Below are 16,561 nucleotides of genomic sequence, written 5' to 3' on the forward strand. Positions count from 1 at the left end.
TCTTTTCTTTTCTGAAACATTGAGTGATTACTGCTGGTCAGAGTCAAGCTTAGGAACAATAAGTCGACATGATAAATACACTTATGAGCCGTGTGTGGTGACATGGAAATAAACACGACTGCTCTTAAAGCACCGTACCTGTCAGACAGGCGATACGTACCACAGTACCAAACAGCAAACACTTACAGAACATTCATATCTTCCTGTGTAGAGACGTGCTTGTGTGCATTAACTGTTTACCCAGAATGCATCAGGATTTAAAGGTGATATATAATCCTTGGTCTCTCGTCCTGCAGATGAAGACCGTCTGACCAGGAGGAAGAGTTTTGTGGACACAATCTCCCTTCAAGTGGACATCATGTCCAACAGCCTCCCGGACAAGGTCAGTGTCGGGAACAGAACAAGCTCAGACATCTTGAAGTTGATTTAATAACCACATGACTGGTTTCTCAGAAGTGTAACCGGTGCTAGTCAGACTGACAATAACAATAATATATAATCAGTGTTGTCGTAACAAGTTAAAAGTTATGAACATCAATCATAAATATTCTAATATTATTATTCTGTCCATGCTAACATGCTAACTGTCAGATGACCTCGTTGTCACGTTTTGGGGGAAATCTTTGATCCTTCTCTGTCTTCCTCTCCGCAGTCGCAGCTGGCCGAGGAGATCACGTTTGAGACCCTGAAGAAAGCCATCGGTGAGATCAAAGACCAGTTTCTGAGACTTTTACTCCTCTCGCCTCGCCGCTCCGTGGACTCGCCCGAGTGTCTCCTTGAATACAAATGATATAAAACGATTTGGCTTTTTGTCTCCGTCCTCCTTCAGGCCGGTGCCTCTCTGACGAGGAGCCAACATGTTGGCAGTAATGTCGCGTGATTTATAAAAGGTTTACTGACCGTCATGACACGGCTGTCACAGTTATATTGATATTAACATCAGTTAAAGCTGATGTACAGCTCACCTGTGGCCGGCTTTAGGATCTGATTCGTTTGACGTTTACAAATATAATCTGACATGAGCTGAAAAATATATGCAAGCAATACTATCCCTCCGAAGTCTGCGACTGCTGAATGTAAGCTCAGTATTGTTGTCATCACAAGATAAGTGTGAAGTCACATAATTAAGACGCCTAACTGTCCTCTGTGTTCAGATACGACGGGTCTGGAGGAGCAGGAGAGGGAGAAGAGGCGTCAGGTGATGGAGAAGTTCCAGAAAGCTCCATTTGAGGAGATCGCCGCCCACTGCGAGTCCAAGGTACAGAATAAAACCAGAAGAGAAGATAAAAACAGTGACGTTGTTAAAAAAGGATGAACTGTGTCTGAAATGGCTGACTGTTGTTTTTCTCCAGGCCAACATGCTGCACGACCGACTGGCACAAATCTTCGAACTAACAATCAGGTGAGTCGTTTCTTTTCCTTCATGAGTTCAGTAAATGTGTTTTTGCAGTTTAGCAGAACGAAGAATGTTTCCGCCTTTTTCTAAGACCAGAATATTGTTTGTCTGAAAGTGACAATCACATTGCAGCAAAGTCTGAAAACAAAATGCTTCTGACATTTAAACTCTCATTATAATATGAAGAAACATTTATGTCATCCGCACTGTAGGTTTTTCACTTGAGTTTAAAACAGGATACGTCTTTAACTAAGCTCTGAGCCTCAGCTGTGTCTGGGATCTGTGCTTACATACTGTAGCATGCTAACCAGCTACACATGTCGACACTGTGCTGTTAAGCTGAAGTACAGATGCATGCACAGAAGAAAAGCCCTCGTTTCTAGTCGGATAAATATCGCTACGCCGACCTCTTCAAGACGCTGGTTTTACAGATGAAAGACGGAGGCTGTGTTCACACGGTCGAACAATCCACCACCAGCGGAAAAAACTATTCTGACACGAGGAAGCAAAACAGGTCAAGTGGCTTCAGCTGTTTCCACTTTTCTATATTTTGACGTGATAAAAGACGAGTTCAGGAACGAAAAGAGTTTGCTTCGCTGGTCGTGGGTGAAAGAAACAAACCGGGTCCATCTCTTCTGTTAAAAATCAACAAATGGTCTTCTGCCTGCAGCGTCTCTCACATAGACATATAGAGACCAAGAGAAGCCAGTGTCAGGAGGAGGTCGGAGTAGTTGGTCACTGATTAACTGTTTAACATGTTTCCCTCTCTCACCTCCACCTCCACCTCCACCTCCACCACCACCATCCTTCTTCCCAGGCCTCCACCCAGCCCGTCCGGAGTGGTTTCCATCTCAGCGGGACACACCCAGCACCAGTCCGTCCCCGTGTACGAGATGAAGTTTCCAGACTTGTGTGTCTACTGATCACACACACACACACACACACACACACACACACAGACACACACAACCCTCCTTAAAAATAGCTGAATCACAAAATGCAAAATTAAAAATGCTGAGAAAGAACAACATGAATATAATCTGCTCTCCTGCCTCCGTCAGGCGTCAGGGAAGCTGCCACAAACAAACTGCAGCGAAGAAAAAAACATTTTAATTTGATATAAAGACGATTCAGAAACAAAACTTCTTAATCGCAGTTCCAAATTTAGTTTCTAATTTAGTTTGAGAGCCTGAGAAGTGAAACGGATCCTCTGAATCCGTCTTTGTCTGCTCTTTTTAAAGTACTTTGATCCTAAATGAAGCTTAAAGCAGCGGCCTGTGTTAATCCCAGCTGCTCTTATTAAACTGATCTGCTGCACTTTGATGCCTGACTCACATCTCTAAAAGTAAACTCAACCGATGAGTCACTGCGAACAAGAAGAAAAACAAACATGGAGGACACGAACAGTGTTTCACTCTGAGATTTCAGTGTGTACAACATGAATCCGATGTTGCTTCCCAGCATGACTCTGATCCAGTCGTTCATCTCTGGTGTCGCCAAAAGCTTCACATCTTGTACATACGCTGTAGTCTAAAACTAAACTCTCCTTAGAAGCAGATAAAACCAGGTTCAGGCTTAACATCTGAAGCTGGTTTTAACTGTAACACTGCCTGTTAACAACTATCTGTTCTCATGGTGATCAGTAGACGTGTATATTAGCCGTCAGCTCTAACAACTGAAGTAACTTCACTGGTGGTAGAAGGCAGATTAGTTTTAGGCTCGCTGCAGCACGGAGCTTCAGTCTCATCGTTCCCGTTCGATCTTTACAATCTTTGCTGTTTTTAGGTGAACGAGCATCAGAAATGACTTCGACAACCAGCTGAGTTTCATGTGGAGAAATGAGATGAGAGCAATACTTCAGATTTTAAATAACTGGTCAAGAATCTCAAAAGACAAAAAAGCCAAAGAGGGTTTTGTTGAGGAGAAACTGCTCGCTGACGGTTGGTGATGTGTTTGTTTCAGGTGTTGCGTTTCAAAGATCTTAAAAATGTCAGATATTCAGACTTGGACAGCGCAAAGTTCTTATTCCTGATGTGTTTTTAAAGGATTTGTAAAAAAAATGTCACTTTCATAATTGAGTAGCGTTATCTCTGTCGTAACGCCGGTTCGGTCCAGGGTTCGGCTCACAGACGGCACCGTGGAGGCACGAAGACAAAAGATTTTCCATTTCCAAGTTTGGTTTTTTTCAAAAGTTTCCTTTTCTTCTCGCTAATCAGCCGTGACTTTAACAAGGTCTTTCTTAAAACTCGATAACTAAAACGGTTGAAAGGGAGAGAAAATCTCAAAAATGTGAAAATGTATTCGGAGGAAAACAAATCTCCATCACCAGCTCGTGTTCAGACTCGTTTTGAAATTGTGACTGAAAGTCATGATTATCAGTGAAGCGTCATCGGAGCCAGCGTGTCGTGAAGTTAACCTGTAATATACTGAAACATTTGATCCTTTAGTGACGTGAACTTCATCCAGGGACGATCCATTCTTCATGCACTTATTACATTCATATATATATATAAGGACATTTTCTGTACCTGTGCTTTAGCTTAGCATATTACAGCACTTTTAACGCTTCGATCAAGTAAACATGACGGTGAGCACGCGCATGCAGCCACAACATTGAGTTCAGTCCGTGGGGGCAGCAGATCGGGATGTAAAGAAAAGTCTGCAGCCGAGTCCGAACAAACGGTGAAGATAAAATACTGGAGCGCGTCGACAGTCGTGTCCAGTGTCGGTCACACTGAGTCCTGATCTGCCCCCTAGTGGATGAACTGTTAAAGCACACGTAGACAAGTGTGAACCACAGCGTTCATGCCACAGCTCTCATCAGTGCATATACACGTTGATAAAGTAATAAATAACAGAATATATCAGATAAGCGCTCTTAGTTTGTGATACTGAATGTAAATGTAACTGAAGCTCATTAACTGTCAGTGGGACCAGAGTTCGTCCGCTGCGACGGCGCTCGGTACAACCAGCAGCTCGTCGATCTTGCGGCTTCGCTGGCAGCTTCTAAAAAGCCAAAACATGTTTCGTTGCCAAAGACAGAGCTTGTTCCCCTCCCGCTTCCTAAATGAAACATTTCTGAATCTTTAGAGAGACTGGACGTTATCAGAGCCAGCGTCCTGCAGCCGTTTGGACAGTTTCTCTCATGAATAAGTGAACCTCCCCGCTGAATGTTTCAATATCAATAGCCGCCTTCAGCCGCTCTGATGTAAAGCGCTGATATTTTGGAGGATTTAATCATCTGCACTTTTTTTTTTGCAGCCACCACAAGGGCTTGTTGTTTGTAAAGAGGTACAGGAGGCGCTTTTGGAACGAGATCCTTCATATCTGGTGGAGCTGCAGCTGTGATCTGTAATAACAGATGGTTATCAGTGTTTCCTCTGATCTGAGCTCAGAGTAGGAAGAAAAATCCCTCCAGTTGGAGGCAGAAACCCGCTGCTGTCGTTTGGTCTCAGCAGCTGTGCAGAGAACGTCTCTGCTGCTGCTTGGTTCTGGGTTCAAGGTCGGTGTTGACTTCTGATGAGAGATTATCAGTTTCTTTGTGAGTGTAAGCTACTGTATATCAGTGGACTAGGTTATGGAGAGGAGTGCCTCAGTGTTGCACCTCCTCTCTGTGTGGAGTCGTACAGAACGAGATGATGAATGACGGAGAAATAAGTTTGAAAACCGAATGAAAGAGACGAAGAAGAGGTTGTCGAGGATGTAGCAGCTGTGTCGTACGGGGTTGTGAACGTTTCAGATGGGTTGGTATGTTAGACGTTGTCGACTGCAGGTTGTGCTCCTGAGCGATAAAGCTTTGTTTGAAATCACCGACATGAGCCGGAGAAGTTTGAACTTTGGCTGTTATTTGTCTTCCGAGACCAGTTTTGACTTTTCAGCAGCTTCTGACCTCATTTCCACCTGTTGTTAACACACAGTCTGTGTCTGCACGTCGTACTTGGACCAGAATTAAAAAGATATAAATGCAGCAAAAAAATACTGTTTGAGACGTTTCCTCAGATCGCAGCCAGGCGAGTGACATCTGTAAAGTTTGATTTAAAGTCAGTAAAGCTTCTCGACGGACTGAAACAACGTGCGAGTTGAGGGTCGAGCGAGTCGTGTTGTTGCGACCACAGAAACAGATTACAGTTTGACAGCAGGTGTAAATGTCTTTGTTCACGTCTTCTTCTGCTCTGTGACATGAAGCTGCAGATGTTTGGAGCTAACACGCCAGCGTGAGATTCGACTTTAAAGTTCGTTTAGTCGTAGCTTTTCTACTCGATGTCGAGGGTTTGAAGCTGAAAGGACTAAAATTATGAGCAGACGAGTTTTAAAGGAAATAAAAAATCCCTCTGATATTTTCCACTGTGTAACATAAAATCCTCCACTGAAGCATTAAACTGATGCATTAATCTCTCGTGCATATCCGTGCTGCATTACGTCTTAGCTTTAAATGCAAACTTATGATTTTATATTATAGTATCATAGCTGTATTAAAAAAACATGCATTATATGAACTAACTGCATGATATCTTCATATCATGTTCCTGCCCCTGACTGGGTGCTGGGAATATATAAATATATAAAAAAACAGAATATTCCATCTAAACAAGTTATTTTATCGACTGAATCCTGAAATCAGATTTTCCTTCTGACGGGTGAAGATGAGGAAACCAACACTTCAGACTTCAGTTTGGAGGAAAGTCGGATCTGAGGAGTCGATGAATGATGTGTTTAGATGTGGCTGGATCACTTCCTCCATGAATGTGTCATTATAGCAGTATATCATATATATTTTTGTACATTTTATGCATCATGTATCGTTAAATCGTTGCCTGGTAGAGATTTAGAGATTGGGAGATTTATTTCTTGTTGATCACGTTTATCAAGATGAAGCGTGAAGCTGATTTAGATTTTGTTTACTACGACGGTTCAGGGTTTCAAAGGGATCGTGCAGTTTCTTATCGGTGCGGGAGAAATGGTCTCTTTCATGGAAATGTTACTTGATTTGTTTTTTTATCGTAGAATCCACTCGATCATTTCAAATATGCTGAAAAAAAAGAATAAATATTATATCTATAGACAGATGTGTTATTTTTGCAAACGACAGAGAAGTTAATCAGTGCAATCTGCTAATTTTAGCATCTAGATTATTATTATTTTCCCCCCAGAAGTTACAGCTTCCGAAGTTTCATCTAAAATCCTTCCGGACATTTTCTGATCGGAAAGACTCGGCTCCAGATTCACTAACGTTCTTGTGCAGACAGTTTACAGCAAACGTTTGAGTCCCGGTTCTGTTCACCAGGATGTATCTGCATGAACATAAAGATAGATTAAAGAAGAGTTACCTTAAAATGTTCAATTGCATGAAAATCTTACTTTTCTGCATCGTAACTACATCAAATCTGAACACAGACATGAAGCACATTGTTTAAGATTCAGTCTGACTTGAAGGTTGAGGAGACACCGTCTTTGCACGTCCAGACGGGCTGCTAACAGCTAATTCGGCAAAATCAGCTCATAGGTACTTTAAAATGTTTGATTGTGTCAAATATCCTACTTTTCTGAATCATCACTGTGCCACATCTGAACGCAGACATGATGCACAGTTTTAGATCATTATTGCTTTTATAAACATCAATAAATCTTCTGAGAAATCACAGAAAACAGATGTCCCTTATAACTGCCAAACCTGCCCTAGAATCGCCACGTGTTTAAGTCTAATTCAGTATTGAAGGGATCCAGTCAGAGCTGTCTATAGGTCATTGGGTACATTAAAAACAGGGGCTGCTAATAGCTAATTCGGCATACCTCTAATGGAGCCAGTTGGAATCGGCCTTTAACCCGAAGTCATGACAGATGAGTTGGATCCAGTTGGTCCCACTCTGCCCTGTAACGGTCTTGAGTTTGTGAATCTGGACCTGGATCTTTCCCGAGCTGTAACTTCTGATCAATCATGTTTCAGTCAGTTTAAATGATCCCAGAACAGTCTGAAGTTTAGCTGGATGCAGAAATCAGTCTGTAAATGAGTCGACTCTGCTGCTTTTTAATAAATCAGTATCATATTTAATAGATTTAGCTCCATCTATCATTTAACTAGCGGCAGCAGGTGTTAAATTAAAATGCTGAACCGTCACAATAAAATATGACATTGTGTTTGCACTTTGATCACTGTGTACCTGGTACTATAGCAAAAATGAATCGGCACAGATTAATGTTCGGTACAGAACGATCGTTAGAGGTATTTTTTTTCCAAATGTTCGATTTGTGAAATGTTGTGTTCAAGAATAACTTTGTGTGAAACTGTAAAATTCGTCCTTCTTGACTTGTGATTAAAGTCAAAATCGAGTCTTAAAGTCTTGCGGTGAAGACGAGAGGAGATCTCAGTAAAGGGAGTGAAGTCGCTTCACTGCTGACCTGCCTTATTACAGAATGCTGGACGCAAAAACTGCTTTAAAAAAATATTAACGAGACAAACTTCACTTTTCAAGACGGACGTTTTTCAGTTTAGCAGCTGAATTCTGCAGAAAAACAAACAGAACAAAAAAAAAACAACTGAGCTTCTGATGTTTTCTTCTGTTTGTGATGAGTTTGTATTTTTGTGCCAGTTTTTAGAGATAAAGGGTGTCGCCTCTGTGCTCGGCCTTCACAGCGACGGACGTTTCTGTTTCTGCTAAAGCTTGGCTTCGTTTCAAACACACTGATGACTTTTAACCACTAGACGGCGCCGAGGTTCTGCTCCCACCGCGACTTCAGGAAACGACTTTTAATCTGGTTTAAGATCTGAACGGTTCCACAGTTCACACGCAAACTACTTAACTTTTATATTGTGTTGGTGAAGAAGAAGAAGAGACCAGATCATAATGTGATTAATCTCTCCGTTCTCGATTCAGTAGTTTCATCCCTGAAATGTTTATTACAACAAAATCTGCAAAATAGTTCAGTTGACAGTTAGCGACACGGTTAGCAACGTAATCCTGTGAGCACCAAACAGTCTTTTCTCTGGGAAACTGGACCATTTTCATCATCAGTGAATTGATCGGTTTGAGAATGATCTGTTATCTGTTCTGATAACAGATAGTCTGAAAATAAAGAAGAGTCTTTAATCCAGCTCGTCTGATCATAAATCCAAAACCCAAAGAGATCCAGTTTGTAATTCTGTGGAACCGACGGCGTGTTGAAAGCTTCGATCAAACGTAGTGAAGTGAATCTGTCCGGCGGCGGCAGAGCCTCAGCGTTCAGTTACAGAGCCTCTATTTAATAGTAAACTGTGTGTTAACATTAATGTTCCAGAATAAAATAAAAATGTTTCTATCAGCGCTGTGACGTCTTTATTTCTGCTGGCTTCTGTTACAGGACTCGACAACAGACACGATTTTATTCATAATGTTTTTAATAAAGTCGCTTCTTCTTCTCTTGATGTCTGAAGACGTGAAAATCAAAGTAAACACTTGATCATTTCTATAAATTACAACTCATCAGACAATAATCTTTAAACAAAGACGCGCAGACATTTCTCCCTCAGATCCCACAGCTGAAAAACATCCGCTGCTAGTTTCTGTTCTCCTCCTCCTCCTCTTCTTCTTCTCCTCCTCCCTCCGCCTCCTCCTCCTCTTCCTCTTCACCCTTCACCTCGGTCTCTGCTGGTCTCCCTGCTGGTCGGTGTCCTTGGCTCTGACCTGCACTCGGCCTGTGGTTGTGGGTTTGAATCCCGCTGTGTGTCGGCGGCTTTCTGCTCTCCTCACTGGACGGAGGAGGAGGAGGAGGAGGAGGACGTGTGGAGCTGCTGGAGGATCCAGCTGGAGGAGTCGACCTCTCTGCGTCCTTCAGGTCGGAGCTCTCGTCACTGCAGACAGACGGGACAGGAATCTGTTTTAAAATGTGTCAGAAGCTCTGAAACAGATTTCTGCATGTTTTAGATGTTTCACATGTTTTTCTTCATGAATTATAAAGATCACTGTGAACAGGAGTTCACCAATAAACATCTGCTACAGCCTAATGTCGCCGTATTTTGTGTGGCACTATTGATGCATGGATGCCAAGTATTGATCTCGCATATAAATTATAAATATTGCAAATATGGCAGCAACTAACGATCATTTTCATTATGGATTATTTTCTCGATTAATTGCTTGGTCTGTAAAATATCAGAAAAATGTTGATCAGCGTTTCGTCCTCGAGGAGGAAAGAAACCAGAAAACAATCAAATTGAAGGAGCTGGAATCTACGGAAGCCCGGCGGGTCAAGTGTGAAACCTTTTCCAGGTCTAAACTGTTCATGACTTGAGAACTCGTGAAAAAGTTTTGCCAGAATAATTTTTCAAGTTCCTTAATTTTTTTTTTCATCTGTGAAAATGGGATTTTTTTTCTTCCCCAGGAGAATGTTTTCACCATCTTTGTTTTTTGAAAAGTTTTTTTCTTGTCTGAAACAAACGTCTATAAAAAAGATTTTCGCCTGGCTTTTTAAAAATGTTTTAATTTGTGAAATTAAAGAGAAAAAAATTCAGGAGGATCTTTTTCCACGTTTGAGGCCAAGTGAAAAAACTTTTTATTAATCTTAAAAATGTTTTTTTATAGATTTTTTTTGGTCATGGTCAGATTTAAAAAATCAGGAGAATCTTTTCACCATTTTTTTTTTTTAGGGGAAAAACAGACATTTTTTCATGTTTGAGTGACTTTAAAAAAAACAAGTCAAGAAGTTTTTTTTCATTTGTGAAACCAAAGGAAACACAATCTGGAGACATGTCTTCTCATGTCTGAGGCCAAGTGGAAAAACATGTTTTTTTGTTGTTCCCATGTGTTTCACACAAACAGTTTTCACAGATGAAAACATTTACTTGTTTCATCCTGTCAGAACTTTCTTTTCATTCAGTCATGAACACGAGAGAAAACTATTTGGATCCGACTCAGAAAATGTGATCACCTGAAAAAAATCCTCACTTCCTTCTGTAATAATCAGAGAATTAAAACCTTTCTTTCAAACTGATTCAATGATTTTTGTAAATAGCAGGTGATTCATTTAATCGTTGAGTAATCGAACTTATCAAACATGAAAAAACTGGGTTGGATTACAACCCAGAAAAGTGGCTCTGACCCGGTGACAGGATTTAAAAATAACTATAATAAGTAAAGAGAAACAGCCGATCCTCCTGCTGACGGTCATATAGAGGCGTCAGTATTAAATCAAGACTTTGATAACCAGTTGTGTTTAAATAAAGTTCTGTGGGTTTGAACAAAGCCTGACCCAACACGATGTAAAAGTTCTGATCTGCCTTCAGCTCCTCCTCTCACCTGCTCTGAGCTCCAGGTGGAGGTGTGTTGGTGTCTGCTGTGAGCTTCATGCCGTCGGGCGTCTCCACGTCAGAACCTCCTCCCGTCGGCTCCTCGCTCTCCTCACTGGACTGAGGGGAACCCCGTGGTTTGGGGGGTCTGCTGGCCCGGCGGCAGGGAGGGGCGGGGCCTCTGCACTGCTGCGACGGCAGGCTGTGGTTGAAGTGGGCGGCCGCCATACACTCTGCAGTGGTCTTATCACACACACACTGCAGCTTGTCACAGACAGTGAGGCCCTGACCTGAGGGGGAGACGGGTCAAAGGTCCAGAATGAGCCTCCACATGAACTTACATCATTAAATCACATTTATTCTTCTGGATCTCATTCGACTGATGACGTAGAAGCTAAAAGTCAGGTTTTTGCCATCTCTTCCTGAGTTTATGTTCTCTGACGTTGACCAATAGGAGCACAGAGAGCTCTTCAGCTGTAAGAATGGGGACGTGACAGAGGAGTGATGTTGCTGCTGGTGCTGGTGCTGCTGCTGCTGCTGCTGCTGCTGCTGCTGCTGCTGCGACGTGGAGTGAAGACATTTCTTCTCCTTTGTTTTATGTCTGATCTTAATTGTTTTCTCTCCTGTGTTTATGATTTGAGAACTGGTGGATAAAAAAGTTTTGCAGGTTAATCTTTATAAATTCTGAATTTTTTTTTCAATCTGTGAAGACTTATAAGGATTTTTTTTTCCATGAGAACAGTGATTTATTTTTTTTATTTTTATTTTTCGTCAAACCGAGTAAAAAATATTTCCTTTTTCAGTGATCAAGAAAAAATCAGGAGATTTTTTTTATTTGTTTTTTTTTTTTGAAAAAAAAAAATCATGTTTGTAACTCAGTGAAAAAAGTTTGGCAGGAGGAAAAAAAATAAGGATCATTTTTAACAAAATTTACCTCGTTTCACACTTTTTTTTCCTCCCCTGGTTTCACACATGAAGAATTTTTTTTTTTTTTTTTTTAATGTGAAAACGTGATTGAAAAACAATCCTGCATTTTTTTTCAATCCTGGATTTTACATTTTTTTTATGTGTGAAACTGAGTGAAAAAAGTTTCGGCAGGAGGAAAAACATTTAAAGGATCATTTTTCTAAATCTGGAAACAATCTCCTAAAACATTTGTTTTTTACTCCGTTTTTAATCCTGAAGTTTGTTTTCCCGCCCTTGGACACATGGAAAAAAAATTCTCCTGAAATTTCTTCCTCACTTTGTAAATTACTTTTTTTTCCCACAGGATTTCACAGATGGAAAAAACGCCCCGGACAGATGATCCTGACTGAACGTCTTTGACCACGAGTCATGAACACAGGAGAGAAAACAATCAGATCAGAAAAGGATCACTGGCCCCTCAGAGCTTTCGTATTTTTCTCTGCGGCGTTACAAACATTACGGTTACCGTCCTCACGGCGCCGCCGCTGTACTCACATCGTGGTTTGTTGTTCTCACAGGAGATCTGAGCGTTGAGCTTCCTGTCCGACCTGCAGCCCATAGAGCTGATCTGCATCAGGCAGCAGTGATGGAAGAAGCAGCACCTGATGATGACGAGCAGCAGAGGTGATGAAGAAACATTGTTTAGGTACCTGGTTAGCTTCACACAGGAGGGACAGGTGAGCTGAAGGTCACAGGTGGAGGTTTCTATTCACCGGTGGTGTTACAGGGTGATGTGAATGAGCCTGTCCTGGTGTGCTTTCACACGATCACGATTGATAAACTTCTTAGATCTCCACATCCTGAGGACTTGCAGCAAATACTTAAATGTTTGTTATCCTGCGGCTGCTCACCTGTCCAGCTGGTCCAGAGGTTGACCGGCGCCCTGCTGCCCGCAGTAGCAGCCGTACATCTCGTACTCGTGCGGGCATCGTCCCGTCAAGCAGTGGAGCATCTCGCCCAGAGCCGGCATCTCCCGCGTGGCTCGCCCATCACCGCCGTACACGGTGAAGGAGCGACTGCACTCTGTTTGGAGAGTGAAAGAGGAAACACAGGCGAGAACATCACCTGGAATGAACTACAGGACACATGCAAAACAGATTGAGACACTGTGATAAAATCACCAGACCACTTTTAAAAATCGCACAAATTTGAGAGTTGCTGAGTGAGGAGGAACAAAAACAAACTTTTTAGAAACGGCTTCAACAAATTTAAATCGATCATGCCTCGTTGTAAATTCGGCATTAAATGAAATTGTGTCTTTCTTTGTTTCTTTTTGTCAGTTTGTCACTGAAGTGCGTCGCACCTGCCAACGTTTAGCAGCTGTTTGAACACAGTTTCATCTGATTCAGGAGAATCTGTTTTCAATGTGTGAAACTGAGTAGAAAAAATTAAATGTTCAGGAAAAATCTTAAAATTTGAATGTGAAACGGTGGTGGGAGAAAATCAGGAGCTTTTTTAAATTTTGAAAGAAAAAAAAAAAAATCATGTGTGAAACTGAGTGAAAAAAGTTTTGGCGGGAGAAAAAAAATAAAATAAATAAAACACGAAAGAAAAAAAAATTCTTGGTTTTACAAATGGAACATTTTTTCATGATTTTTTTTTTTCATCACTGTTTGAACACTGTTTCATCTGATCTGAACGTTTTATTGATGGTAATCATGTCAAATTTTACAGATCCAGTAATATAGGCTACTCCTTTGTCGACCGTGGAGAAACTCCCCAGATCCCCTAAAAAAAAACTCAATTTTTCAGGATTTTGAGGAGAATCTTTATAAACTTTGTGAAATCCTGTCTTAATTCTTAATTATTCAGGCCTCCTTGTTAATTCAGCAAATGTTTTACATGAAGATCTGACTAAAGTGGTCACTCAAGACGCACGTTAATACCAGGTGTGAGGTGACAGACTTGTGATAGTATCAACCACAACGCATGTTTACAGCTGCAGGATTGATGCTCCGGGATGTAGGATAGAAAAATGCACTGGAGCGGTCCTCAGAGACTTTATGTGGGAGGAATGTCAGCCTCAATACGCGTGACTAGACTGACGAGAGGCTTCGCCGCCTTTAATATCTTCCCTGACAGATTTTCAGTAAAGAGAAACCTTTATTCCATCAGCGACATGCAGCCAAAGAAGCTGAGTTACTCTGCTTTACCTTTGCTGTCGGGCTGCAGCTGTATGTCAGTCAACCCCACAGACTCCAGCAGGGACCAGGCGAAGAACGGCACCGTCCTCTTCTGAGCCGATTCCCAGTCTGACAACAGACAAACAGCGAATTTAAGCAGCTTCAAAGAACTCAGACACCATCACCACCATCAGAGGACATACTGAAGATACACTGAGTTAAAGGAGATATGTTGAATTTACAGATTCACGGCACAAAGGACCTTAAAACTACATCTGCAGGGGCTGGATGTGTCTGACAGATGTACGGTGTGTGTGCTGTCAGAGCCTCATGAGGCTACAGCTCCCATGAGTCATCTCTTCTTCTCACAAGTGATGCAGTTCAGTCGGTTTCATCAGACCGTGACCTCCAGAGCGCACCGGGAGGCTTTACAGCTGAATGTGAGAGACACTCCAGTAAAATGGTGTCTCTTCAGTTTGGGGGCAAACTGCTGCCCCAAGCGAAGCAGTTTAAATATCTGTGCTCTGCACATGAAGTCAAATAATAGACCAGCTCCACCGTCCACACCCACGACTCTGACGCACCCTCCTGCCTCCCACTGTGAAACCAGGAAGTGTTGAGAAAAGTGTCCAATCAGAGCTCAAAGATCCAACAAAAACGTTGACAGAGAAAAGCAAAGATTGTTTTTTCCTGCCCAGAACTCTTTTTTCTCCAGGGGGAACCTGTTTTACTCTGTATCACACATGGAGGATAAAGTTCTGCAGAACTTTTTCACTTTGTTTCAAACACTGAACTTTTTTGTTTTTTTCTTTTAAAAGAAAGAGAAATGGGGAAAACACTTTCAGTTGGTTTCATGCATGAAATCTTTTTCTTCTTTCTCCAGGAACATTTTCACACGATTTTTTTTTCACTCAGTTGCCATTACTGATTTCTTTTTCTTTAAAAAAAATAAGAAGGTTCAGTGTTTGAAACTGAGTGAAAAAAATATTCTCTGCAGAATTTTTCCATTCGTGGGAAACGTCCATGTTCTTTAAAACTGTTTGAAACAGAACCAGGAGAAATCTGTTTTCCACATGTAAAACAGGAGAAGGATTAAAAAAAAGTTCTAAGGCAGAATTTTGTGGAAAAAAATAAAAGAGTTTTCCCGGAGACATAATTTTTTTTTCCATGTGTGCAAAAGCCGATGGAAAAAGGTTTAACCCGCAGATTTTTTTTTTCTTTTAAAAAACAAAAAAACTTAACTCTGTTTCAAAAATTTATAGAAAAATTCACTGGGTTTCCCTGTTTTCACTCTGAAAACGGGAGAAAAAATCTCTTCATTGAAATTTTTTTTATTTTCTGCAGAACGTTTTTTTTACACCGTTTCAAACACTGAACTTTTTTTTCTCCAGATTTTTTTTTAAGAAAAAAAGTCATTTTTCTTTCTCCAGGAACATTTTCACACAAAAAAATTCACTCAGTTGCCATTTCTGAAAAAGAAGTTAATCGTTCGACACCGAGGGAAAAAAAGTATTTACTTTTTCCATTTGTGAAAAATTGTCTTTTTTTGTGTAAAACCAAGTGAAACAAGTTTTTTCCCCAGGAGAAAAAAAAAACGTTTTTTCCTGGTGTGAGAATTTTTTTTTTTCTTTAAGGAAAAAACTTAATTCTAGAAAAGGAAAAAAACTTTTTCATGTGAAAACAAGTTTGTTCTCCAGGAGAAAAATATTTCTTGGCAGAATTCTGTAAAAAAAATGTTTTTAAAAAATTCAGCAGATTGAAATAGAGTCGGGAAGAAATCTAGAAAAAGAAGAAAAAAAACAAAAAATTTTCCGCCATATTGTTTTTCTATAAAATAAATAGAAGTTCAGTGTTTGAAAGACAGAGTGGTGATAAAGAGTGGTTCATACATTCGTTTCAATTATCTTTTTCACTTGAAACATCTCACAGGCCAAAACAAACCGAATGGTCTGAAGCTCTGCCAGCCTGCTGAATAATGTCACAGAGAAACACGTCAGTATCAGTGACCAGACAACCTGCTAGCTGAAAGAAATAATAAAAAACTCCTCATCCATTAGCAATGAGGGGAAAACTAGTGTGAAGCCACATTTAACCTGCACAAACAGAGAAAGCCTGGAGCCAGGAAGAGAATATGAAATCAGCTCACACTCGGCGAGCTGGTGCTTCAGCTCCTTTGAGGATGTTCCTCTTCTAATTATACCGTTTATGCCTCCATGTTGGTAAAATGTGAATTTATTGTTAAAGTCTATTATGCGCTACTGTTTCTTCTGGCTGTCATTAGCTCCTATACCCGTTTAAATATAATTAACTTTATTGAACCCACGAGAGAAACCTGCTTAATTTATTCAAATTTCATTTAACTTTGCAAGTTTAATGAGGAGCACAGAGGCCAAATGAGGAGAGACAGAAGGCGTCTCCACGGGGGACTGAAGAGAAGAGGAGGAAGGACAGAAAAACAGCATGTTGCTTATATTTATTATATTTTCACGACAGTTTCTTTGGCCTGAATCTGACCAAACTTTACCATCTGTGTGTTTCTCCTGCGAGCTGTCTGCCAGCTCTCCCTCCACACATGGAGCTTTCTCTTCAGATTCAGCCTCCGTCGGTGCTGTTGATGTTCTGGTGGACGTGTTGGACTCTGATCTGGGTTTGATGGAGGTGACTCGGCTTCCTCGTGTCGTCTGAGAGACGCTTCGTGTTGAGGTTGACGGTGAGGCTGTTGATTGTGGAGTTGTCCGTCCTGAAGCAGGAAGGTTGGAGATCATTCAGAATCGCTGTTAAATATTAAATAACCGACACGTTATTTTGTTTTCAAGC

General features: G+C 41.1%; 2 protein-coding genes across 10 annotated transcripts in view; one reads left to right on the forward strand and one right to left on the reverse strand.

Annotated features, from left to right (window-relative positions):
* The window catches only part of efr3a (EFR3 homolog A), a 111,894-nt gene extending 103,200 nt beyond the window's left edge, over positions 1-8,694 (forward strand). For all 9 annotated transcript variants that reach the window (XM_084370039.1, XM_084370040.1, XM_084370037.1 and 6 more), the window contains 5 exons: positions 297-382; positions 653-701; positions 1,155-1,258; positions 1,353-1,402; positions 2,214-8,694. In XM_084370039.1, the coding sequence (XP_084226165.1) occupies positions 297-382; positions 653-701; positions 1,155-1,258; positions 1,353-1,402; positions 2,214-2,319 (395 nt within the window). In that variant the 3' untranslated portion in view covers positions 2,320-8,694. The remainder of the gene's footprint in view (positions 1-296; positions 383-652; positions 702-1,154; positions 1,259-1,352; positions 1,403-2,213) is intronic.
* An 80-nt stretch (positions 8,695-8,774) lies between these two features.
* The window catches only part of oc90 (otoconin 90), a 30,942-nt gene continuing 23,155 nt past the window's right edge, over positions 8,775-16,561 (reverse strand). Inside the window, exons 17-22 of the mRNA XM_084370032.1 lie at positions 16,269-16,484; positions 13,775-13,873; positions 12,473-12,644; positions 12,117-12,223; positions 10,666-10,945; positions 8,775-9,221 (exon numbers count right to left, since the gene is read on the reverse strand). Coding sequence (XP_084226158.1) covers positions 8,927-9,221; positions 10,666-10,945; positions 12,117-12,223; positions 12,473-12,644; positions 13,775-13,873; positions 16,269-16,484 — 1,169 coding nt within the window. The 3' untranslated portion in view covers positions 8,775-8,926. The remainder of the gene's footprint in view (positions 9,222-10,665; positions 10,946-12,116; positions 12,224-12,472; positions 12,645-13,774; positions 13,874-16,268; positions 16,485-16,561) is intronic.

Source organism: Pagrus pagrus (assembly GCF_965226575.1).
Source record: "Pagrus pagrus genome assembly, chromosome: 12".
Taxonomy (NCBI): Eukaryota; Metazoa; Chordata; class Actinopteri; order Spariformes; family Sparidae; genus Pagrus; species Pagrus pagrus.